The sequence below is a fragment of the Colias philodice genome, chromosome 3, assembly GCF_061535455.1.
Source record: "Colias philodice isolate Cphi_HAF_F1 chromosome 3, ilColPhil1 Martin Lab GWU primary, whole genome shotgun sequence".
Lineage (NCBI taxonomy): Eukaryota > Metazoa > Arthropoda > Insecta > Lepidoptera > Pieridae > Colias > Colias philodice.
In genome coordinates, this window is record NC_143088.1 from 12,715,671 (window position 1) to 12,743,523 (window position 27,853).

General features: G+C 33.5%; 1 protein-coding gene across 1 annotated transcript; it reads right to left on the reverse strand.

Moving 5' to 3' along the window:
• LOC149490080 (uncharacterized) lies at nucleotides 1-27,849 on the reverse strand. Its single transcript, XM_089714888.1, has 12 exons — nucleotides 27,335-27,849; nucleotides 24,174-24,365; nucleotides 19,267-19,413; nucleotides 17,175-17,363; nucleotides 15,581-15,731; nucleotides 14,828-14,959; nucleotides 12,885-13,052; nucleotides 10,643-10,832; nucleotides 5,283-5,434; nucleotides 4,053-4,168; nucleotides 3,070-3,228; nucleotides 1-2,670 (listed from the first exon to the last, which is right to left on the reverse strand). The coding sequence occupies exons 1-12, from the start codon at nucleotides 27,591-27,593 to the stop codon at nucleotides 398-400; spliced, it is 4,128 nt and encodes a 1,375-aa protein (XP_089571014.1). The 5' UTR covers nucleotides 27,594-27,849; the 3' UTR covers nucleotides 1-397.
• Between the last annotated feature and the right edge of the window lie 4 nt (nucleotides 27,850-27,853).

Sequence of the window (27,853 nt, forward strand, 5' to 3'; positions counted from 1 at the left end):
TATTATCTAAATGCGTGTAAAATAAAGGCACTTTAGTACATTTAGTCTTTCATACACTCACCGTTACATAAATACATTTGTTAAAACTAACTTTGAATTATTTAATCGTTCTTTGGCTACATTTCATTTTACATGAAATTCATATTACTTGTCACTAATCTTAGCGAATTAGCGATAAAGCTAATATAATTTTTTGAAGTGGAACTTCTTTAGGTGCATTGAGAGTTAAATTTCAAGGTCGCGTCATGGCAATACCGTCACGTCATGGAGTAAGGCGACGATTTTTGTATCTTTGAATCTTTCGAAAGAAGTTTCACTTCTGACACGTGTGCTCGGCACACACGCTCTTTATAAGTTAATGTAAGAATGTTATCACTGTTTACAATAAAGACTAGTGCTATTTTTCGACTTTCCTTACAGTTCCCGTACTAGTTTCAGTATCATTAGATGAGCCTGACGTAGAATGTTCCAATTGACTATCACTTTTACCGCTACCACTACTTTTAACTCTACTCAAAATCGCTCCAGCCTTTTTTCGTTTCTGTTTAACTTTCACCGCCTTTTCTGGAGGTCTATTAATACTTTCACTTCTATTTTTTAACTTATTTAAACTGAAATTTGGTTTTATTTGCGCAGTTTGTTCCAAATTGGTTACGTCTGGGAGTAATAAGTCAGTTACACAAACGTAGTCACTACTTTTCTGTGTCTGTACTGTGTTTAATTTTACTGGAACTATTTCTACTTTGCGTAATATTGTATCTGGGCCTTTTGAGTCTAAAACATCTTCTGTAGGTGATTCTACTCCACCAACTAATTCTTTTAAAAGTTTATCTTCAAAATCGTCATCGATATTATCGATTTCATCGTCATCGTCTGAATAGTATGACGAAAATGATGTGACTGAACCGGAATGAAAGTCGTCGGGTAAACGAACTCTTGGTGCGTTTGTTGGTATTTCTACTTGACTTAGAGACGGTTGTATGATAATTTTTGGTTCTGATGTAGACGCTATTATTACTCGCGGAAATTCCCTTTTTGAAGGAGTAGGTTCTATTGGTTGGCTTACTTTAAAGTCAATTCTATTTTCAATAGATTTAGATTTTTCGGAATGCGTCAAATCGTCAATATTTTCATAATTCAAGTTTTCATTTATCTTTCTCGGCGCGTCGAAAGAGGAAAGTAATTTGGTGTTCTTGTACGCGAGGCGCCGCTCCAAAGTTGTAGTTCTGGGCGGCGGTAGAGGCGGAACTTTTCTGTCTGTTTGGCTGTCGATATACCCGAAAGTTTGTAAACTCGGTTGTAGGGAAAGCCTTTTCTGTGACTTCGGAAAGTCGGGGAGCACTTTCGGAAAGTTTCTGCGTTTAATTGTTAATAACGCTTCTTCCGGTGTTAAAAGTGGAGTTTGTTTATCATCGCGTGATGTTACGTTGATTTCGTTTCGGAATGTGATGGGAGGAAGTATATCCATTGTTTCTTTTTGCATTTGTCTCATTAGTTGTTCATAGTTTACGTCCGTAACGGGATCGGATGTGGAATGCTTGTGTGATATTTTTAAAGGCCTGTTTTGTAGGGAAAGCGTCACTTCATTTGTGTATATTTGATTTTGTGTTTGTGTACTTTCTGTAGTTTTTGGTTTGGAAACTTTTGAGTATGTATCGTCTCCAACTGTTTTAGATCTTTGTAATTTGTTTACTTGTACTCCTTTTTCTATGCAATCAAAGGATTTAGATAATTCTATTGGTTCCTGTTTTAATATGGAGTTTGTTCTTGCAGCGGGTGTAGCATCGATGGCTACAGATACCTTTTTGGATTTAGCACTATCCTTGCTTTTGATAGATTCATTAGATTTACTAGTTTTTCCCACTGAAACTTTACTAATCGACGATTGCGAATCCAAAGCGGATGTCGAAGTTGTCTTTTCAGAGGTTTTATTCCTAAAATTCTTCGCCAATAAATTGGATTGTGTCACATTCATTTTGTCAGCTTTATTCTTCTTTTCTGTTAATAATTCCTCAGATCGGGTGAATTGTTTATTTTTTTCACTTTCCGAATTGGATTTCCTCAAAATACTCGGTGAACATCGATGCATAACTTCATTTGTGATCCAATCTCTAACTTTAGTGTGCGCATCTAACGTACTAGTCGACAAATGGCGTCGTAACTGAAACCGTTCTCTAAACCCGCCGGAATCATCAGATTTCGGCGTTTTACATTCCTTAACTTTCTTTTTCTGTATTTTCATGGACTTTATAACGCTGCACCCGTTTTTGAGCTTGCGTAAAGCGCTTTCGGAACTTTTCTGTCCGATTACATCTACTTCACCTATTTCCGAAGGACGCTCTAAGGCTCGGAGTCGTTTCCGCTTTTTGAAATACAAAACACCGCATATACTTATGTTGAACGCTAAGAATAGAATTGTGAGGGAAATAATGAGCGTGACTGTGTTATTTGAAGTTTTTGCTATGGTTAAAGTTGGTTTTTGTGTAGTGTAGATATATGGGGTTTTTAAAGGTGGGATCGGTCTTGATGGGGTTTTAATGGCTTGTATTTCGCGGTATATGTTATCTGTATCGGGTCTGTATTGAGGTGGGTTTGGTCGAAGTTTGCCGTAAAGGGGCTGGCTGTAGTCGGTGTGGACTACGGGCGGGTAGATCGATTTTCTGATTGTTTCTGAAAATAAAAATAAAGTTATTAGATATTATTACACGTTACGAATAAACATAATATGAAAACAAATTATATTGTTATTTTTTTAATCTCAAATACACGAACCATACTGAATACTGATAATAACTTTAAAGTATTTTTATAAATTAATAAATGTACAAAACTAGAGTTTCGTTACTATTTTGATGTCTATATTGAAATTTCTAACCAATTTACAAGGTTCTAAATAACTTTAATAATAATAAATTGATATCTCCCTACAAAAATTCTAAAAGAAACTAACCTATACCACACCATATTATGTTTTTAAACAATATAAATAACTCTATCTTGAAGCGGGATTTGATCTTTTTTCTTTATTTATACACCATTTTAATGCAATAAATTAAAAATTAAACTAACCTATAGGTCTATGTGTGACTCTATTCCTTTGCGTAGTAGTTGTCGGAGTGAACGCATATAAAGGATCAACAACATATCTGCTCAATTTGTTTGGTAAAGTATCAAGCCAGAAGGATGTGTAATTCGATCTGTATAGGCTGTTTATAGATGGCGGTATATCTGTAAAAGAAATATTATTTTAGTATTCATATGAGAAAGGGGAATGGAATAAAATGTTTTATAAAAAATTATTTATTGGGAAACAATGAGGCATATTGTTTGATGGATAACATTTTATTCAGAGAACTTTAAGTGATGTATTCAAAGTTGATTTTATAAATAAAAATCCACTACAATAATTAATAAATTATTGAAAGGTATGAATTATAAAATTCCACATTTTTTCTGAATGAGTGTAGAAAAAAATGTATGAGGTTATTATTTTCAACATTTAAATTCTGTAGTGCAAAAAGATAAAAATTTATATAACAATCAACGCAAAAAAAGTCAGAATAAGTTTGACTTTTGAAATGTGGTTTCTATTTAAATAAAATGAATTAACTTTATATACAGGGTGTCCCACTGTTGGTATACTAAGCTCAAAGGAGGTTATAGTTTTGCATACGTTGAGTACGTAAAAATAATTAAAAAATTCCAGACGCATTTTTTTTTCAAATAGATGAATTCTTAAAACTCTATGTGTACACCCATAACAAGCGAGCCGCCCAACTTTGCCACCAGCACGTGAGCTATCGTTTAAGATTATGTTTCATAGATAAAATGCTCACATTAGAGAAGCGGTATATGCCGGCTGCGCGAAGCTAGAGAAGAAAACATGGATTTTCAGGAAAAATTTAGCAAAAAATTTTGGACGTAATTTTTTTTAAAAGTATTTTTTACGTGATCAGTGTATGCAAAACTACAAGTTCCTTCGCGCTTAGTATACCAATAGTGGGACACCCTGTATATTATATTAAAATATGTATGGGTTTTAGGAAACTTACCTAATCGTAAATAAGGTTGATGTGCGATATTATATTCCGGCCACTCTACATTGTATTGATTCCATACTTTTCTATCCAAAGTGTAGTATTCATTCACGCTCTGGGTGTTGGGTGATCTGTAAAACGATTTATTATTAGATAAGTTGTTATTATTATTAAATGTTATTTATATTATTTCAAAGTAGTGGGAAATATCTCCAATACATTTGGTACAATTTACCAAAAAATTATCTACATTAAAATATTAATATAAACGTTTTATTACACGTAATGACGTCTGCGGTTATTTTGTGGAATTTTCTTCAATCAAAATTTAGCTTTATTTATTTGTTCACGTAAGGGGGCATTCATAAATTACGTGGTGTGTTTTAGGGGGGAAGGGAGTCAAATGTCATCTCACTTTACGTTCGGGAGCAAGAGACATTTTTTTGGAACGAAGTTCAAAAAAACAGAAAAAATGTCTCTTGCTACGCGCGTTGTGAAAGGGGGCTAGACGGAAAAAATTCTTACGAAAAGTTGTCACGACACTTTTTGCTAGAGTTGTGCGGCGTGTGGCGTGCGCGTGGTTCTCTGTCTGTCTCTTTCTAACTTAACACTTCGTTCCATCCGGATGTCCCTTGACATCGTTCAAGTTTTTAAGCTATTGCATAGCTTCCATCGCGGGCCCTGAGCGCGGAGACCGAATCCAGAAATTCCGTAACGAAAAAACCTCACGCTCTCCACTCCGACCGGCGGGAGGTGTGGCTTGAAGGCATAGCATGTAATAGCTTTACCGCAGCAGTCCCCGAGTGCCACACGTCTTTTTCTTTTTACAATGCCAAATCAATGCGCAAGTGCACGTAATGGCTAGGCTTTGTGTGTCGAAAAAATTAAAACACCCGACGCGCGCGGCGTTTTTAATGTTTTCACATAAGATAATCCATACTAATATTATAAATGCGAAAGTAACTCTGTCTGTCTGTCTGCTACTCAATCACGCCTAAACTACTGAACCAATTTTCATGAAATTTGGTATGGAGATATTTTAATACACGAAAAAGGTTATCCCGGGAAAATAACGCAAATCCCACGGGAACGGGAACTATACAGGTTTTTCTTTGACTGCGCGGGCAAAGCCGCGGACGGAAACCTAGTATATTATATCTACAAGAAGCTTATGCCATAGGTATGCTATAAAAAGAGTACGCAGGCTGCAGATGAGCGTAAAATTTATTAATTTTAAAAACTCACCCATTCTTAACAAAATTAGTCCACAATCGCATAACAACCTCACTCAACAGTTTTTCCCGCAGCGTATATTCAGAATGAAGATGTGTGGTAGCACCTCCAAGTGGTATTCCTAGAACGTACGGCATTTCTTCGCCGTGGACGCTTTTGTTGAGCTAGAATAAGTGTTCATTAAATTAATATTTATTTAATATACACACATCTTATCTTAATATTTATAATATAAATCTCGTGTCACAATGTTTGTCCTCAATGGACTCCTAAACCACTTAACCAATAAATAAAATTCGCACACCATGTGCAGTTCGATCCAACTTGAGAGATAGGATAGTTTAAACATGTAGGTACCACGGGCGAAGCCGGGGCGGACCGCTAGTAATTATATAAAAAAACTTATCTGATATGAATATAAACTGTGAAAGAATGGTAAGCTTAAACGTAAATAAATTGTATTTAAATTCTGTAAAAATCGGATGGTACTGCAAAAAATTTCAACTTTAAAAAGAACCGGTAATTGTTTATCTAAAAGAACTATAATTGTATTTGAACTTGATAAAAACACATATTTGTTATTCCTCACATTAATCTAGAAATACGTAAGATAACACACATCGTGTTTTGTAAATTTTATTAAAGTTGATCTTCACAATAAATAAATTCTTATCCACTTTATATTGTCATATTAATTATAAAATCATTCTACAATTAAAAATATACACAATATAATATCATTTAAAATAATTAAGTTTTAAATTTAAATTGTTTCATGATAATATTTTCATCAACATTAATTAACTGCAACATGGGTTTTCAGTAAGACCGTTATCTATAATTTTCAGGTGAAATTTTTGTGTATTCATACCATATTATTGAATACTACTTGCTCACCCCGGTTTTACTTGGGTTTTGGTCGAGTTATAATATACCACATAATGTAAAACATAACCAAAAGCCATCTCTATGTTTTTAAATGTTTACTTTATGAAAGACAATCTACCAAATAGTTTAATTCCTTGCTTACTTACAAATTCAAAGGAAATTCCTATCCGACATCTTTTATATTTCACCGCAGTAAAAAGCAGATTATATATCTCTTAATATATTTTTCTCTAGCCCCATCTCCAGAAATAAAATCGCTCTATTACGACGTGACAGAAAGACATACAAACACTATCACATTTATAATACTAGCAAAAATTGCGGAATAACTATGAATATATTTGAAACATAAATTGCATTTGTCCCATACCCCACAACTAGTTTAAAAGTTAGATTATAATACCGTACATGAAATGGACTCATTTCCTCAGTTAATTATTAAAACGGAAACGGACTGTTAGTTCAACTTTTGCGAGCAAAAAAGCTTTAAGGATTCTAATTGTGAAAATAAAAAAAACTCTAGTATTTGAATCTTTTCTATCTTTCTTATATATAAATAATTTGGAAAATCCAAAAGTGCACGCCTCATAATTTTTTTTAATAAATATTTATTAATTATTATTTTTGTTTATTTAATAACAATTAAACCACATCGAATCAGACCCTGAAAAATGAAAGGGTTCTATTCCTGAGCATACTCAAGCGTAAGAGAAAAAAAAAGACTCGATTAGTAAAGTATTTCGGTCGCTATCGTGTTAACAAGAAAAAGGATCCGCACATACAGACACACGGACGTCCAAGACAGAACTTTTTTAAACTGTTTTTTAAGTAGTTTAAATAACAAAAATGACATCAAAAATATCATGAACGTTAAAAATAGTGTTTTTTCTTAATATGTGTGTGTATGTATTATCTTACAAGTGCAATGTATGATACATAAAGACATTTTAAGTTTGAAAAATCAGATGTTTTGCGCGAAGTGACAGTAGTACCCACCTCAACGCTTCGCTTATGAGGCGTGCAAAATGAATCGCAAAATGTGTTGGTAAGCGCATAACTCGAGAACGGCTGAACCGATTTCGATAATTCTTTTTTTATTATATTCCTTGAAGTACGAGGATGGTTCTTATGTAGAGAAAACGTAAACATGTACCACGGGCGAAGCCGGGGCGGACCGCTAGTACTATAATATAATATACTATATATATAATATTATAAAGAGGAAAAGTTTGTAATGTATGTGTGTATGGTTTTCACGCATAAACTACTGGACCGATTTCAAAAATTCTTTCACTATTAGAAAGCTGCATCTTCACTGAGCAACACAGGCTATAAAATGTACCACGGGCGAAGCCGGGGCGGGCCGCTAGTATCAAATAAATGTGTTTGAATTTTGAATTTAGTCTTTCTAAAATATACCTATTTCAAAGTATAGTTATGTATCAATCGATGCCAAAATAATTATAACTCTTATTTATCTTACAACTTGTCTCCTCAGATTTACTTTTATACGTCGCGACCAGTTATTACCAATTTAGAGATAAAATTCATTGAATTTGTCAGACCTAATAATATCATTTAAGGAAGAACTTATTACTTATAGATAAAGTAGTGGTCCGCCCCGGCTTCGCCCGTGGTACATATTTCGCAATAAAAGGTAGCCTATGTCCTTTCTCGGGTATCAAAATATCTCCATACCAAATTTCATGCAAATCGGTTCAGTAGTTAAGGCGTGATTGAGTAACAGACAGACAGACAGAGTTACTTTCGCATTTATAATCTTAGTATGGATAGCTCTCCGTCCGCGGCTTCGCCCGGATTGTCAAAGGAAAACTTATATAGTTCTTGTTCTCGTGATATTTCTGATATAAAATCTATATAATTTCTCAGTTAACAAACTATCAATGAACCCAATTTCATCCAAAGCCGGTTAAATGTTTGAGGGGTGATGGAGAGACAGACAGACAAAAGGAGCTACTTTTGCAATTAAAATATTAGTAGGAATAAGTAAGAATCACCACACTAGCCTATTGTACAATAAAGAGTATATAAATATATAAATAGCCTACAAAATTTCTCAATTAACGCACACAAACCCGCGGAACCCAACTAGTTTAATAAAACTTAACGAGTAAATCCGATAAATATGAGAAAGCAATATCGGGTGCAAGTTAAATATTTATACTGGATATTGGTTCTGAGTGAAAACGGTAAATATTTTGGAAATTAAATCGCTTACAGTAAATAAAGTGTTATATTGAAAGAAAACAAAATATGCTGACAATTTTGGTTTATGTTTTCGAAGTTGTGTTCAGGCAAAATTGAAGGGAAGATAAAGTTTTTTATTATGAAAGATTTTAGAGAAAAAATTACTTCCTATCCTATCTTATCCTATCCTACTAATATTATAAATGCAAAAATTTGTGAGGATGTGTGTGTGTTTGTTACTCTTTCACGCAAATACTACTGAACCGATTACAATGAAATTTAGACACAATATATAGAGGGTAACTTGAATTAACACATAGGATAGGTTTTATCCCGGAAATCCCACGGGAACGGGAACTATGCGGGTTTTCCTTTAAAAACGCGGACGAAGCCGCGGGCGGAAATCTAGTACAATATAAATGTGTCAATAATAGACCTGTACTAAATTATATTAAGTTATATATATTTAGTATTGGAACCAATAAGCATGTGGTAGATATCAAAGATTAATGATAAATACAGTATTATTTCATTCACAGAGCATTTAAAATGTATATCAATGAAAAACAAGAGGATTAATCGATGAAACACAATATGTAAATGCTACAATAATAAAATAACAGAACATAAAGCGAACAATTGATCGGGCTAAGGGTTCCGTACAAAATATAGCTAACTAGCTTTCTGCCTGCGGCTTCGCCCGCGTTTTCAAAGAAAACCCGCATAGTTCCCGTTCCCGAGGGATTTCCGGGATAAAACCTATCCTATATATTGTGTTAATCCAAGTTACCCTATATTATATGTGTGCTAAATTTCATTGTAATCGGTTCAGTAGTATTTGCGTGAAACATCCATACATCCATACTTACAAACTTTCGCCTTTATAATAGTAGTAGGATTATAGTAGGAAGTAGGAAGAGATGAGAAAAGGTTTTTGAATTGAAAATTTCAGGGTCGCGTCATGGAAATACCGTCACGTCATCGAGTAAAGGAACGAAGGAACTTAGACACGTGTGCATACACGCTCTTTTTTATTATTTGTTGTTATATCGGAAATTATCAATTGAATTAACTAACTTGAACTTAAAACTCAATTGAATTCACCTATAACGGTTTATGAGATACAGGTGACAGACAAACTAAGATAATGTCTTAGAATAGATAGAGTTTTATCATTTTGGTTACGGAACCCTAATAATCAGATCCAACAACCCACAATGTGTTTTTAGGACGGACATTTTTGTCAACACCTGTTGGGTTTGTTGAAAATTTCAACTGTTGAAAACTTTTTTCATTCCGAATATTAAATGATACTTAATGGATTTTGAATTTCACCAAAATATCGTCTGTGAAGTTTTATCCGGTTTTCGATTCGTGGAATTAACGCCATTGTGTTTAAAATTTAAATGTGAAGAAAGGACATCGTACGTTGGATCCCTATACTAATAATATTATAAATGCGAAAGTAACTCTGTCTGTCTGTTACGCTTTCCCGCTTAAACTTCTCAACCGATTTTGATGAAATTTGGCACAGACAATCTTTAGACCCTGAGAAAGAACATAGGCTACCTTATATCGCGAAATATGTACCACGGGCGAAGCCGGGGCGGACCGCTAGTGTTGTTATATTCAATTAAATTGTGTGAAGATAAATTAATCGTGTTTGATTTTGCATGTTTATTACTTTAATTCTCAGGATTTTAATGTTTAGATAAATTAAAGATGTGCAAAAGCAATATTTATTATCTCTACTAATAATATAAATAGAAACTCTGTCTATCTGTCTATCAGTTCAGGTGTGGAGAACAGTCCTCCTAAACCACTGCACCGATTTAGATGAAATTTGGTACGAATATAGTGCTGGTCTTTCCTTCTTGGTCCATTGTCTACGCGGGTGTTAATGTATAGAGATAATTATATTATATTTGAATTGAAATATTATATAACTTAGGTACTTATCAAGTTTCCTAAAAATTAACAGCGACCCTTTGATGCAATAAAACTATCGCTATAAAATGCCGAAACCAATAATATTATCTATAATATTATGAATGCGGAAGTAACTCTGTCTGTCTGTCTGTTACTCAATCACGCCTAAACTACTGAACCAATTTGCATGTAATTTGATATGGAGATATATTGATACCTGAGAAAGGACATAGGCTACCTTTTATTGCGAAATATGTACCACGGGCGAAGCCGGGGCGGACCTCTAGTAATAAATAATAACATTTGTGGTTATACCAAAAATAATTTTAGTTTTTCACAATACTTACAGGAGCATAATCCGTGCTAACAGAATTATGTCCGAACACATAGAAATACGACTGTCTGTTCGCTTTCGACTGATAATTGGCGACTCTTATCATTGGTGATAACGTTCTTGCGTCACTAAAGAGGTTCAGGATGACGTCACGATTCGTTTCTACGGACCAACGTTGTGGGTCCAGTTTTGAGGGCGAATATCTGGAAATATAAAAAAATGCGTTCATTTATTGAATTTGATATTTTTGGTTTTATTGCATTCAAATGCTTAATAAATACAAATTTATAAAGAATAGAAAAAATTCGATCACGAGGCGGGACTCGAACCCGCGTCCTTTCAATTATGTAAATAATAGAATAGATGTAAAACATGGTATAATCGTAGTGGTCACAGGCGATTAATCCGCAACTATAAGACTAGCTGTGCCCCGCGGTTTTACCCTCATTGCTCCGCTTCTGTTGGTCTTAGCGTAGGTAATGGTATATAGGATAGCCTTCCTCGATAAATGGGCTATCTAATACCGAAAGAATTTGTCAAATCGGACCGGTAGTTTCTGAGATTAGCGCGTTCAAACAAACAAACTGTTCAGCTTTATAATATTACTAGCTTACCGCTCGCGGCTTCGCCCGCTTTTTTTCTAAAACCTAATAAATTATATACTAAAACCTTCCTCTTGAATCACTCTATCTATTAAAAAAAACCGCATCAAAATCCGTTGCGTAGTTTTAAAGATTTAAGCATACAAAGGGACATAGGGACAGAGAAAGCGACTTTGTTTTATACTATGTAGTGAAGTATAGATTAGGTTATAGAGAAAGCGGGCGAAGCCACGGGCGGTTAGCTAGTAGCTTATCTACACTAATATTATAAAGAGGAAAACTTTGTTTGTTTGTTTGATTGATTGTAATGAATAGGCTCATAAACTACTGGACCGATTTTAAAAATTCTTTCACCATTCGAAAGCTACATTATCCACGAGTAACATAGGCTAGGTTTTATCCCGGAAATCCCACGGGAACGGGAACTATGCGGGTTTTTCTTTGAAAACGCGGGCGAAGCCGCGGGCGGAAAGCTAGTATATTATAATCACGCTAAGACTATTAGTAGAATATTAGTATAGAAACGAAGCAATTCGGGTAAAACCGATACAGCTCTCAATAAACGGCCACAATTGATCGAAATGGCATTTAAGATATTTAATCATTCGCCAGCTCATTTGGAACGCAATCTAATTACCCGATTCGTTGCACATTCAATTTACAAATGACATTCTAACGTGTTTTGTGTGTATGTTTGTTTTATTGGTTTCAATTTAATGACGAAAATATTTAAATTTCCTATACAGTAATAATAATTAATTGAAGTGAAACTTCTTTATCGGGGTTGGAAAAAAATGTAGTGTAACATTTTTTCGTTACGCGTGACATTTTTCCGTTACGCGCCATCTTTTTCTTATCCCTACTGGCGCAGTTTCATTAGTCGATAGGGCCCGCATGCGGGGTGCGAGAGATTTCTGGAACGCATGCCACAGGGCCAGCATTCGGGGAACCGTTTTCATTAGTCGACAGGGCCCGCATGCGGGGTGTAGGGAGAACCTCCATTTTCCAAGCTGTATATTGACCGATGAATTTCATTGGTCGATATCACGGTCGGTATTAAGCATGCGGGGAACTTGTTTTCATTGGTTGTTAACTCGCCTGCGGGGACTCCCCGTATGCTGTATACCGAACGAGTTAACGACTAATGAAACTGCGCCATACCACGCGTGATTCGACGTATTTCTGTAAAGTTGCATATAGTAAATTATTTTTTGAAAAATAAGGTCATAAAGAAGTTTCACTTCTTACGTGTGTACACTAGTACCTACACGCACACAATTTTTTTCCAAATACTTTTACATGTTATTTTCAAGCAATTTGTGTTTTTATCGTGATACAGTTTAAATAATTGTCAACTACACTTAAATGTAGAGTAGTTCATAAACAAGCAATACATCATTTTTAAATAATACTAGCTGCGCTCCGCGGTTCCACCCGCATTGCTCCGCTCTTGTTGGTCTAAGCGTGATGATATATATAGCCTATAGCCTTCTTAAATGAATGCCCATTCATCATGCCATTCATATCTAACACCGAAAGAATTTTTCAAATCGGACCAGTAGTTCTTGAGATTAGCGCATTCAAACAAACAAACAAACTCTTTACAATATTAGTATAGATTTTTAAAATTAATGAAATAACCAAAATACCAACTGTTTCAATATCTCCTTCAAAGCGACATCTTCAGCGCCTTCATATACAATTTTCGCGTATTTCTTTATAAATTCGTCTCTCTGGTTCTCCAAAACACCGTGATCCAGTTCAATGACCCCGAAGTCGTGATAGCTCTCCGATTCCGTTACACCACTTAGTAACTGATATCTGGAGTATAGCAAAAGTAAATAAATATATAAATATAAATAGATAATTTTATTAATTTCCCAAATCTTAAACAATCTTAAATCTTAATCAAAACTTTTACAAGTTCTTCACTAAACTGTACAATTACTTAAGTCAACGGTTACCTATTAGATGAAAGGCTATGTTAGCTTTGTATGTTGAAATATTTAAAAGTAAATTCTTGTTTCAGTAAAACAATTCTACAAACTCACTCAAGACATCCATCCTATCTCATTCACTCTCAGAAATTTATTCAATTAGAATATTGTATGTATTTTCGTAGTTAAGAATTTACTTCTGTATAAACTGTGTAAATAGATGTAAGCTGGAAGAGACTATTCTCCACAACACAGGGAATCCTAGTGTGGAGATTAGCGCATTGTATTATCTACTAGCTTTCCGCCTGCGGCTTCGCCCGCGTTTTAAAAAAAAAACCCGCATAGTTCCCGTTCCCGTGGGATTTCCGGGATAAAACCTAGCCTATGTCACTCAGAAATGATGTAGCTTTCCAACAGTGAAAGAATTTTTCAAATCTGCCAAGTAGTTTCGGAGCCTATTCAATTCATACAAACAAACAAACAAACAAAAAATCAAACCTTTCCTCTTTATAATATTTGTATAGATGTATAGATGTATAGATGTATAGACAAAATGTTTAAAGTAACAATAAAGATTTTTTGTATTTTTGTATTTTGTATTTGTACATATTACCTAATTGTAATATTAAACTGACTGCAATTTAAAAAACATTTTTTTAAATAATTGATTACCTAATAAATAATAGAAATTGTTTTTCAAACTGATGGAAAATCATTTGCCTAATCCAAGTTATTCTCTATGAGTGTTTCTTGAAAATCAGTTCAGCAGTTTTTTGAGAAACAAACATAAAAACGTAAATAAAATATTAGTAGAATAATTATGATTAAAATTCATCTCTATCAATTTAGCCATTCACGCGTAAAAACGTAACAAACAGACAATATTACCGATTACTTATCAGAAATAGATATTTCACGCACGAGTTATAATAATTGTTGTTAATTATCTTAATTAGTGACTTACCCAATTACACGGTAAGTTAATTACATAATTATAACTTACTAATGTTGCATGTAACTTAATGAAGTTGCGCTAAACATAATCGATTAAGTATATGCTCTATAATATAATTAGAGGCATTAAATAGTGCAATTTTTAAAAATGGACCTTTTTTATATTTTACTAGCAGTCCGCCCCGACTTCGCCCGTGGTACATATTTCGCAATAAAAGGTAGCCTATGTTCTTTCTCAGGGTCTAAAGATTGTCTGTGCCAAATTTCATCAAAATCGGTTGAGAGGTTTAAGCGGGAAAGCGTAACAGACAGACAGACAGACAGAGTTACATTCGCATTTATAATATTAGTAGGGATTAATTGTAATTTACTAATAAAAAGGTTAATTAATAAATATACTCTTAGCGACTTAGTTATAATAAATTAATGGATACGCAAACAGACAGACAGACAGTTATTTTAGAATTATTAATTACAATCGCATAATATATTGAACTGTTTACATTTTTAGTATTATATTGCTCAAAAGTATTTATATGGAATTGTTTTTTTTTTTGTATGTATGTATGCTTCATGTTGACATAGCCTAAATTCATAAGTTCTATCTGTCATAATGTTCTCATTTCTTTTTACAAATAAATTATTTACTCATTATTTTAAGAACATGTCGATTGGATTTTAGTTTGATCAATCAAACATACTCACTTGCTAAGCAGATTAGGAAACGATGCCATGGTTTGTGTAGGTTCGCTTGGTATGAAGGAGCCGGCTACAACTGGTCCTAGAGGCGTTTCGAATTCTCGTGACAGTATTTGGACTTTCTTTATTTCTGATAACCTGAAACGAAAAATACCTTCATAAAGCATACAATTATTTTGGGTTTTATAGATACTTTTTTTTAATTAAACCTAGGTACCTATCTGCAGACTACACGTTGTCGAACCATGAATAATTTCACTATTTATTATTGTGTAGTATTTATACGAGTGACTGAAAATTAAAGTTTTGGGAGACAAAAATAATGAAAACAGCAATGGATAATTAATTATTATAACTCCTATATTGTATTATAAATGACGATTTATAAGCGTATCTACAAGAACAACAAACACCGAAAAATCTTCGACAATTTTTGTTTTCATTTTTAGCTTTTTCCTAAATTTGATAGCCACCTTTTTTCAAGTCGGTTAAAACAATACCCACGGCTTATTCTGCAAGCAGGTCATCATGTGCCTCCCGTTGGGGCTGCAGCCGAGACTCTGGGCCACTTATAGTTTATATTATACAAGGTCATGCGTCATCGCGTAGTCAGATAGCGATAATTATATAATTACGATTTAAAAGCGAATACACACAAGAAAAACACAAAAAATCCAAAAAAATCTTCGAAAAATTTTTTTTTTTTAATTTTTTGTTAGATTTCAGCACCTTTTCTCACGTAAGTTAAATAAAACTCACGGCTTATTCTGAAGACATGTCATCATGTGCCTCCCGCTGGGGTTGCAGCCGAGACTCTGCGCCACTTGTAGTGTGTACTGTGTGGGGTCTCGTGTCATTGCAAAGTCCGATAGTGCTGAACCTGACATTAGGATTGCGCGGTGGAAGAGCCCTGAAAATTATTAATAATTTATTTATAACTTTAATAAATAAGACTTTTTTATGGTTACTCTGTATGACTTAAATCAATCAGTAATTTGTTGAGTTCAAGCTCGAATAGACAATCAATCAGAATGGCGAAGGCTCGAAGGGAGATCTATGTAGTTTTTAATGTGATAATTCAAAAATGTTAACCGATCTAATTCATTATTCTTAATGCCTGGTGAAGAGCCAATTTGTGAGCCATGTTACTTGTCTTAGGTACATTCGTGTACAAATTATTATTATTTTATTTTCATACTAGCTTTCGCCCGCGTGCAGGTGTTTTAATAAAAGGTTTCTCAGGGTCTAAAGATTGTCTGTGCCAAATTTCATCAAAATCAGTTGAGAGGTTGCGGGAAAGCGTAACAGACAGACAGACAGACATAGTTACTTTCGCATTTTTAATATTAGTAGACATAATATTGTGTCACACAAAAAAGCAAATTTAGAACCACTACGGACAACCGTCCGTCGTTAACGTTGCACCAAACCAATCAATGAAGTTATGATTAATATGGAATTATAGTTACTTTTCATAATATGAATTCTAATATTAACAAACAGAAAAGCTTTATTGTACCTAATTAATTTCAGAAAATACTGGTTCGAATTGAATTTTGCTTTAAGTCGGAAAGACCATTGGAGCATTTATGAAAAATAATTCATAATTAGTGGTGTCGCAGCCTATACCTAAGTTCAAATAAAAAAAAAATGTCAATTCAACAAAAATGGTGCACAAATGAAATTTTAATCGACTTCAAAAAAAGGACAAGGTTCTTGATTTGATCGGTATATTTTTTTATACTAATGTCAACGCTCGATATAACATAATCTACAAAAATACATTAAGAAAATAAATGAAATCTCAACGCAAGAAAACTTCATTCATAGTGATTAATGAATGGATGCTGTAAACACGATTCGAAGAATAATTAATATTTAATTCTATTTTGGGAATGTCGCTTCGGTTCGTCCGTCGTCGTATTATCTTTGAAAAATAAATGGAGATGTGGTGTTAGAAAGTAGGTATGTTGTATTCTATAGGATATATAATTTAATCCCAGTTCTTTAAAACCTATTCGAATCTATACTATGATTAATACTTCGATTTTAAAATGTAAATTCTTTGCTTTTACTTGACTAGAAAAATTTGCTATGCGCATTTGTCGCATGGATTTGAATCAATTTTGCTTTAAGATAATATTACTTCTTTATTTTTTTATTTAATGTTTGCTTAAAAAAATATAGGTCCCATTTTTTATAAGTGTAATGTAATAGGCATGGACTAAGGCGTCGATTTTGGTATCTTTGAATCTTGCCAGAGAAGTTTCACTTCTGACACATGTGCAAGGCACACACGCTCTTTTTAATCACAAAATCTAGACAGTTAAGTACAAAAATTCGATATACCTACCGTTTGAAATAGGAGATAACATCAGAAAGTTGACACACGCAGCCCCAGTCCCATGGCCCATGAGGGTCACAGATCTCGGGTCCCCATTCAGGTCTTCTATGTTATCCTTTATCCATTGTAAAGCTGCTAACTGGTCGAGAAGACCGTTGTTACCATATACGTGTTCTGTCAGACTTGGTTTCATGAAGCCTGAAATATAGAGAGAAAAATCATTTATTTCAATACACGCAAATACAACAATCATAAAAAATACATGGAAATAATATATGTATAATTGCAATCGTACTTCTTACTTTTCACTTTACATGAATAACTTATTGTGTTTGAAAGAATGGTGTATTTTTTTGTAATTTATATTTTTGCTACCATTACATTCTTCTAATGCATTGGACGAATTTTAATATGACTGACGTGATTATCCCATTGAAAAGATGGTAAGCTCAAGCTTTAATTTTCTCAAGATTTATTATATCCTATCCTCTATCTATATCGATCTTCAACCTGGATTAGCCATTATTGTAAATTTTTATAAGTAATAATATTTAGAACTAATATTCAATTATTCAAAGACCTTAAACATAAAAAAACTTTCAAGAATTTTACGAAAGTTTGAACAATTACAGACGAATTAACTCGGGGTTACCCTCTTAATTCTCTAGATCGTTTCTCAGTACTCTAAATACTCTAATTAAGTATTAAGTACAAGGTAATTATAAAATTACTTCCATGATGGTAAAACTCAAAATTCAGTAACGACTTAACGATATTTTAACAGCTGTGAATACCGAATACTAATAAGCTAATTAGTAGCTTTTAGTTATAAAGACGAGCTTTTGCCAATATTTATCATTCGATAAGAAGTACTGAGTGAGTTAACAATACCTAGCAAAAATACAAAAAAAGATGAAGTGTATAATTCTATTTGCTTGTTTTGTAATTGGAGCAAAAGCTAAACCATTTTTCGAAGGAGAGAGACCTCTAAATGTTGGTCGAAGAGGCAGATTGGGTGTTGGAATGGGCGGCAGAAACTTCAGAAGAGGTATGGACCAATCGGGAGTAGGATACGGAATTCCAGACGAATCTGGTTTCATTCCCGGAAGTTACGAAACTGGAATGTCTCCGGGCTTCGATAATGGTATGGGTCCAGAAGGCATCGTATTTGACAATGGACCTCAAACTGGTATGGGCTATGAACCTGGTATGGGGAATCTTGGAAGAGGATATGGAAGTCAATTCGCAAACGGACAAGAGTATGGTGGCCAAGAATTTAACAATGGAGCCAGTGGTTTTGGAAATCAAGCGATACGGAATGCTGGTGGTAAACATTATCATAATATTGGCGCCAGTCACAGAAAAGTGTCGTCGATCAATCAGGAAGAAAACGATGAAAGCCATAACATTGGCAGCGATTCTGGTTTCAATACAGGAGCGCAATCTAACGGTGGTTTTAGGAACTATAGAAATGGCGGATCGCGATATGGAAATCAGTATGGACAGGGTTCAGAAGGTATTGGGTTCTAGATTAAACCAGTACCTATATTTTAACTTTTGTACCTAACTGCTTATGCTTATAAATTAATAAATTATTTTATTCACATCATTTTTTATTTACTTACCTCAAATTTACTTCCCTGTACGATTCAATTGTCATAATATTATTATCCTTGTAAAAAGTTATCTTGATAAATTATACTTTGATCACAATGATGTGAAACTTAAAGGAATTTATTTTAATCGTCAAAAAACTAAAAAATCATAATGTAATATGTAGATATTAACAGATATTAGTCAATAATTTAATTATTATTTATTAATTAACAGTCCTATTAAATCTTTATAATTATTAAATCAAATATCTGTATAATATAACAATCTACACGTTAACTTTATAATATTTCACTTATAACATTCTCTTACACGAGTCTTAAGACTATTTAGAAATAGGTATTATGCGGCCAATGATAGCATACAAATAACTAAAAATATCTCACCTAATATTTTAAATCGCAATTGGACTATGATAATCATGCCGCTTACAAACAAAATAAAATTCTTTAAAACATTAATAAATTATAACATAAAGAAATCTCACCCAATATTCCAAGCCGAAAGTTCACTGTGATAACCATAACATTCCCGTACGAAGCTAAAATCCTTCCATCATAAGGATTTCCTGAACTCCACTCAAAGGAGTCTCCATGAATAAACACGAGAACGGGAAATTTCTTCGTTTTTTGCTCTGAAAGCAAAAGAAAATAAAAGTTAAATTACGCGGCAAAACTGTTCAATTTTTTTTTTTACACATCACCAGTATATTATTGCCATAAATTTAAACATGATAATATTTACATCAATAATAAATATTTCATTATTTACTTATATTTTAATAATAATATAAATCATTTATTATGTATAAATAAAATAATATTACAAATTAAATTAAAAAAACCACATGAAATTACGATGCAATAAATTTTTATTTTAGCGCCATCTATGGGACAACGATTGAACTAGAACAAATCTATAAAGTCGTGCGTTGTAGCGTCTAACCTTTAACCTTTGACCTACGCAAAAAGTTCTTCACGCAAATGCATAGATGGCGCTGTTTTAAAAACGAATGTAATCCACATTAATCTATTATTGAAATTGTTGGAACAGTATCAAAATAAAATTAGAAAAATATAGAATTTGTTTAAATTAGAAAAAAAACTGTCAATGACAAAGCAAACCCAAACGTTTCTTTTTTGTTTGATTATTTTTAATGAACTAACTACCTACATAATCATTGTACCTACTTAGGTATTTCAGTAAATTAAAATATAACTTCTTCCTTAACTAGGTAATTAAAATACAGTAATACTACGAAACGTTATTCACAGAAACAACCACACGCTGACTTTGACTCGACTCTCGTTTCAATTTCGGTTGTTCCCTCATTATAAAATTTGCAGACATGTTTATTCGCTTTTAATGATATTTTGTGAGTGGCTTCTTACTGTCATTATTGTAACACAAAGCCGGGTAACGAGAACATTGTTACCTACTTTCGTAGCAATATTATGTCCTCCCACTGTACAAATATTATATTATTTGAGAGGAATTAGGTACAGGTATTTTGTACCTACCCACCTACCTAAGTGTCACTTTTCAGAAGAAACATGTTTTTGTTTGTTCATTTGTTTTGTTTCAAAAAGCTGTGAAAAGTACCTACTTACACTTAACCGATTCGGAAAATTATTTTATAAGCAACATACTTAATATTTTCGATATTAATATTATAGTTTTGGTTACATCAAATAATACTTATTTTTGTTCCAGATCAACTCAGGCGGTTCCGGGCGCATGACTACCTAGTGAATATAAACATTTTCAATAAACACATTATAAAATGAATAAATGCATTATTATTTATTCCCGTAGTAGTTAGTGAAGTTCCATGTCCCCTATTGGGGTAAGGGGCAGATGCATTATACATCTGTTTCACTGATCGATTTTCTTTAAGGACAAGTAGGTGATCATTTTTTTATTCCCGTAGTAAACTCGCGTAAAACCAAACAATCTAGTTTCTGTTTCATTCATTCCAACATGTTGGCGCCACACTATTTTTAGTCCATCCGCTTTGAAGATATCGAAATTGTTAAGTGGCACAGAAATAGACACAAAACAGATGTAGGTACATAATGGTGATAATTGCTTGAGCATGTGTTAAATGATTTTTTACAGTACAGGAAATAGTATGGGGTTTGTTTCAACTGCGTGGATGGAGAGTTAATGAAATTATACTTTCTTAGAACTAAATAAGGAGTTCGAATGCAATATTTAATCTACTTATATTAGGTATTATGATCGCAAACATCTACCTACGGGCTACGACCTACGTGTTATTTTTGCTGTATTAAAACTAAAATATGTTTTGCTACGAATTCTTATATTATAGGTACTTCAATATTGACGAAAAACCAGTTAACATTGTAGGTTCCTTCTATCTCTAAAACAAAACTTAAACACTTAAAGGGTGTAAAATAATTGAAGATACAAGTCGGTTCTTTCAATTAATACATAAATGAAACAAAAAAGAAAAGCACTACCAAAAATAATTATCGTACCGTAAAATATTAAACATGAAACATTTGTGTCGAAAATGTATTAATTAAAGATAATTAAGCCCTTCGTTAAATAACATTATCGGACATCAATGGAGCTATTTATTGAAACAGTGACGTCATCGGCACTTTGCCAGAATTACCTGGGCTTGTGGATTTTAGAAGAGCATCTATATATTATATTATTCTACCTATAATTGTACATTGATTACTTAATAGTAGCGTTTTACCTGACTTCGCACGAGTTGATCCGAAAATAAGCAACAATTTTCGTCGGTTATTAATTATTACCTATTATTAAAACAAATGTTTAAAAAGTCTTCTCAATTCCTGCCTTTTATTTCTCTCTGCATACCTGTATTATTTGGCTTCCGCAACGGACTTCCGTGTAAAAAGAGAAATAAAATTATAATGAAGTTTTAATAATTTTTGCTAATGAAAGGTTATTAGAATATGCTATGGTACCTACCTGTATAGTGTATGTACATACTAGGTTAATTTACGTATTATGTATGTACAAATAATAAATATCTCATAGGTACCTACATAAAATTTTAACACGTGCACATTTTCCCTAAAAGCTTTTCCCCAATAAAGCAATATAATGATAAATAAAATATTCTATACCGTGTCAATCACGAAGAAATGAAAATTGGGTATGAAATTAACTCGTGAATTCCGCCTAGTCACTTTGACTCGTTTTCCAAACCAGTGGCTGCTGGGAAATGTTAGGAAAATGGCTTGATTGAAGTATAATACTTCTTGAGATGAGATATAAAGGCTTTATTAGCTTCTTTTGGCTTAGATAAATGGTTTTTATGGTTACGCAGCCAAAAGATATCGTTTTGTAGATACAAAGCGTATTGTATGTATAGTGTAACTTATGTCGTAACAATAACGATGTATTTTTTGAAGTGAAAACTTCTTTAGCGGCGTTGAGCACTTTTTCTGTTATGGGTATAAAATCTTAAACTCGCGTCAGGACACGTGACCAGCCCCCCTAGTCAAGTGGCTTTCTGTTAGCGTAGCGTTCAATAGAATAGACTACGAATGTATGAGATTGACGTAAGCTGTAGATAAACGTATCTACAGCTTACGTCAATCTCATATATTCGTAGTCTATTCTATTGAACGCTACGCTAACAGAAAACCACTTGACTAGGGGGGCTGATCGAAAAAGCGTAAGACGGATACCATTCAAAAATATCAAACATGCTCAACGTTAATAATCAAGTTTTCACTTCTGCCGGCACTCCCGGAGTGTAACCCGTCTTTTTTTTAACTCAATCTCATTGAGGTATTATTATAGAGAGGACACCACGAACAAAATCTGTGCGACAAGGGCCGACTAGTGAGTCTTACACTTTGTAGATATTCTGCCTCTTATTACTTATAAATTAAAACCAATCAATGTTACAAATAAATAAAATAAATAATCTTATTAAAAAAAAAATGGTTTAGACGATTGACTCTAACTCGTGTTACAAATAGTTTAGTAGCGATGCCCTCTCTAGGTACATGGTAACTCAATGCTCAATCTTAATTTTCTAATTAGTAAACTGCTGGATAGAATTGAACTAATAGAATGTCGATATAATTATTGTGAGTGACTTACAAATACCTACTTCCATAATCCTGGCATAATCAGTGTAGGATTTTAGCTTTTACATTACGACAAAACAACTAAAACATTTTTCCTGAAACCGTTTCAAAACTTTCATTGCAAGTGACATTAAACGCAAACACAACGATTTCAATTAACCTATCACTTTTATTTACTCTATTTCATATGAAAGTTTTTAACCACAATATAAATACAGATTTTAGTACAACTATTAGGGTGCATTTACATCAAACGAACATAGAGCTAGAGCAAGAGCAAAGAGCAATCATTCGTGATCGTTTAGTGTAAACGAATACTTGTATTCACTGTTGTTCAGTATTAGAACATTGCATAGAATCTTTTAGAACGCACTATAAGAACGAAAGAATGTTCTACGCCTGTTAACACTAAAAAAGACTTGTGGCACTCGGGGACTGCCGCGGTAAAGCTATTGCATGCTATGCTTTCAAGCCACACCTCCGTGCCCGTCGGAGTGGGGAGCGTGAGGTTTTTTCGTTACGTAATTTCTGGATTCGGTCCCTTCGCTCAAGGCCCGCGATAGAACCTATGCAATAGCTTAATAATTTGTAAATTTTGTGTAATTTAACATACCACTATGTCAAATTATTTTATTAAAACCCCACGGTTAAAATGAGCATTCGCTCGTTTGATGTAAATGCACTGTTAGCCTTTCGCGAATAAACAACGAATCGATCGTGTCTAACCATTCTGAAATCTTAAAATAGTTTCACGAAATGTTAACGGCGAATGCTTTTAACTATGTTAATATTTGTTTTCCAAATGTTTGTACACCTTGTCTTGAATGAGTTCTAGAATTTACGGGTATTGATTGGAAACTAGTTTGTATTATTGTTTCTTGTTTATTTTCACTAGACAAATAAGTATTAAACATTGACTCTGTATAAAACTATTTGTATCAAACTTTTTTACAAATCGTATCTAGTAGGTAGTCACTTTTATGGTAGCATAAAATAACACCTAAAGATACAGCAACAGATTTAATTCAAAGACTGCCTCTAAACATAAACTCTACATCTACCTAATTGTTTGCAGCATTGCAATTGCACGCACCATGCGTGGTTGTTAAAAATCAATGGTCTTCTTAATATAATATTATGTTTATATTTATTGTCTTCTTGTATTGTGTATTAAGTTCAATTTATTAGTCGAAAGTAATCAGCAGTATACTTATATAGCAAAATATATTCATGAACGGATGTCATATTACTTATACTCTTCTCAATTACTTAAATATTGTATCAATACACTTACCTCTATAAGGAACGTAGATATTCAAATACAGGCAGTCTTCAGATTCTTCTTTCAAGAAGGGTTTGAGACGGTTCACATAGTTCTGTCTTCCCAAAGATGGCGGATTCCCCTTTTTTATCTGTGGCAAGCTTTGGGGGCAAACTGGCGCGAAACGGGTCGCCATCTTTAAACCGGACCATGGTGGGGCGCTGACTGAAAGAAATACTGTGTTAAACCTTGTGAATGTCATGTCAGAAATTTTATCAATTAAATATCATAATACTTAACCCTTAATTGGTCGCGTGGGGTGTCATACACCCCAGAGCGGGTTTTCAGGCTCACAACTTTTTAAAATTTGAATTTAGCGCGCTGTTCTTCCAGGTAGCTTCGTAAATACGTAAAACGTACACGATTCAGTTGCGAGCGGCGCTCAGTTGTGGACGGTTGGGCTCGGAGAGCGTTTTTGGGGTGCACGACACCCCAGGTGACTGTTTGTGTGGTCTAAATTCCGAGTAAGTGGCCAATTGGTAATTTTATTATTTCTGTTTTAAAACATTGTATTTTGCAAGTGATCAATGTTAACAGTGTTCAATTATAAAACTTTGAAATTTTTGAGGTTATGTTGTGATATTTTTGTTTTAGGTTACCAGTAAAATGCCACGTGGACTAAAAGGGTGAGAAAAGAAAGCCCGAAATTATTCATTTTTATAATAAAACCAAAAGGGGAGTTGATACGAACGACCAAATGTGCGCCACTTATAATGTAGGAAGACGTACCAAAAGATGGCCGATGGTGATATTTTTTCATATTTTCAATATCACAGGTATCAATTCCTATGTAATATACAAATCTAAAATTGACCCCAATATATCCCGAAGACTATTTTTAAAGTTACTGGCTGTTAATTTAGTCAAACCTCACCAAATATCAAGAGCCAGCATACTCACACTACCACGACCGCTGCAAAAACGACTAAAAAGACAGCATGAAATTTCGGACCAAGAATCTATTTCTGAAGCAGGCCGATCGCAATCATACAAAAGGTGCCATGTATGTCCAAGAAGTAAGGACAGGAAAACAAAGACTGAATGTTTTAAATGCCATAAACATGTGTGCAATGACCATATGATTGTAGTCTGTAAAAATTGCAACGGTTAAAACTAGGATTTGTAAAAAATATTTTTCATATTAAAAAAATAAGTTTATTATAATATTAAAAATGTTTAAAAGTTGATTAATATGTAAGTTCAAATTTTATAATTAATAAAAGTCTGATTTTGCATGTATTTCGTATTTTATTTTATTTCCTAATTCTGGGGTGCTACACACCCCACGCGACCGCTTATGCAACTTTGTAGGCGCGCCCAATTAAGGGTTAATTGATAAAATTGATTTTTATAGAATTCAATTTTTGTTTCTTTGTTTGTTTGTTTGCAGAATAAACTGCTTCTGACAATCTTTAAAACTACGATTGTTTTTGAACACTTTTAGTGTTGAAATATTATTTGAAATTATTTTAGAGATTTTTTATTAACTAGGTACATGTATTTAAAATATCATTAATATAAAAATACCTACCTATTAAAATTAAATGTAAACGAGATTATGTTCATATTTTAATATTAATTGATGCTACCACAGATCATATTATAATACGAGTCTACTGCATATCTACTGTTCCTGAGAGCAGAGACAAATCCAACAAATCAAAGATCATATATAGATTGGTCCAGCTGTTCACTAATTATAAGTGACTGGTTAGCGTCAAACACTTATAATAGGTGTGTATGTATGTATATTCGTCCGCACATTTCTCAGAAACAATATTAATCGTATTGTGAACTTATTTTTGTCGTGCTTCAACTTGAGGAATGGTTTCAAAGCGGTTTAGTAGTATAAAATTTATATGTTTTATATCTGTTTGTTAATATTTGTATCTGTAGGTACAACTAGCCGCTAGTTCAAGCCCTTTTGAAATATTTCAAATATCATTAAAATCGGTTCAACTGTTTCTGATTTACCATGGCTAATTGACCCGACTTTTACACTTATCTCTAATTCTCTAGCTTACAAAAAAAAATTATAATCTAAATCGTTTAACCCAATCTAAAGTTCTAAGGTATCAAACTCCAAATACAGTCTCCTCCTTTTTTGAAGTCGGTAGAAAAACATTAACAACAAAGCCTTCCACGATAAGCCCATTGATCAAAAAGGGCACAGCAAGCAATCAAAAGCTTTCTTGTATCTACCCACTATTGTTCAATGAAACACTAAGATGCAATAGTTCCCGCATTATATTTATTTATGCTAATGAAAGGAATTTATCTGGGATTGTCGGCTGCAGATTTCCGACCCATTTATCAAGTATGACACTTTATTCTGTTGTTTATTTGCTTGGCTAAGGGTGTATTCTTTTCATTGAGCTTTTGATGATATTTATTTAGTAATGCAATTAATGTCGGCTGGAATTCTGTGGTGTCTAACGAAGAAAATTACCACAATGTTAAGGATTGTAGATGAAATCTTTAGAAAAGCAGCTTTCAAAATGAGCTTAATTATGAATGCTTTTTAATCTGTCAATGTGAAATATTGCAATAAAATTATACGTAGTGTTTAGAATATTAACTTTTAATTGAAACTAGTTAAGTGGCCTATTTATGAAACATAGTAGGTAGAGTATAGAATAATAGCTGAATTTTCGAAATAGTATTAATACATGACCTGATTGTTAAAAGGGTTAGTGACCCTGTTTATTTTGCCAGAGTTCAATCCCAAATTTAATATTAGTTATTGTTTTGCGCCTAGATATATTAAATAATAAAGTAGTTAATATTCATTTTAATAGAGTATAATATTATAACGTATTTTTAAATATGAATATTATTGAAAGCTTTTTTTGAAATTTCAAGCAGATCTTTATTTAAATTCAAGCAGAAGCTAAATGACTGAATATATTATCAGAATTCATACATCCAACAATTTTTATTTGTGTACAAAGTATAGTTTGTCTCATAGCAGTTTTATAAGAAAACGCTACACGAAGTTCACGACAAAAAGTTATGTTTTACCATATTAACATACACGTATTATACATATACCATCAGCAATTTTCCCCTTGCATGCTCTGCCATAAAAAGAAACATTTCTTTTATTCAACCCTTACAAAGTTCTAAAATATTACCTGGAGGCATGAACCGTAAGCTACCAACAGGTGGTGCAGCATACGGTATACCTAGGAACATTTCTACCGGCTGCAGATCATACTGTTTCCCCGGCTTCACGATCAGGCCCCTTAAAGCCCCCTGCCTCAAGTGGTACTCCCTGGTCAAACGCTTCTCCTCAATCGGGAAACTCCGCGCACCTTCGTACACCTCCGCCATAGGCAAGAGCGAGACAACGATACAAATAAACAAACACTGATTTAGGCGCTGCTCGGCCATTTTATGTCCACCGTTTTACTTTCATTGCTCTCAAAATACCTTCCTATGGTGAGTCATTTGAATTCCGCGGGTTCTTTACCACTGAATATTCTTTTCATTTCACTATCACTCTATTTTATAATCACAAGAAACTTCATCATGTAGTAAGAGCACATTCACAGAACACAAGAAATATTCACGTATTTATTCCCTGAACTAAATAACTCCCTATTGCCGAGTTTCATGAACAACGCTGCGGTGCGCGCGCGCAACTGGATTCA

What these genes read in the sequence shown, in the direction of transcription:
- LOC149490080 (XM_089714888.1), bottom strand. Translation starts at nt 27,593, where the DNA reads ATGGCCGAGCAGCGCCTAAATCAGTGTTTGTTTATTTGTATCGTTGTC. An exon ending in CTTACGGTTCATGCCTCCAG is followed by an intron (nt 24,366 to 27,334) that starts GTAATATTTTAG and finishes TATTTCTTTCAG; the next exon opens with TCAGCGCCCCACCATGGTCC. An exon ending in TATCTACGTTCCTTATAGAG is followed by an intron (nt 19,414 to 24,173) that starts GTAAGTGTATTG and finishes TTTTGCTTTCAG; the next exon opens with AGCAAAAAACGAAGAAATTT.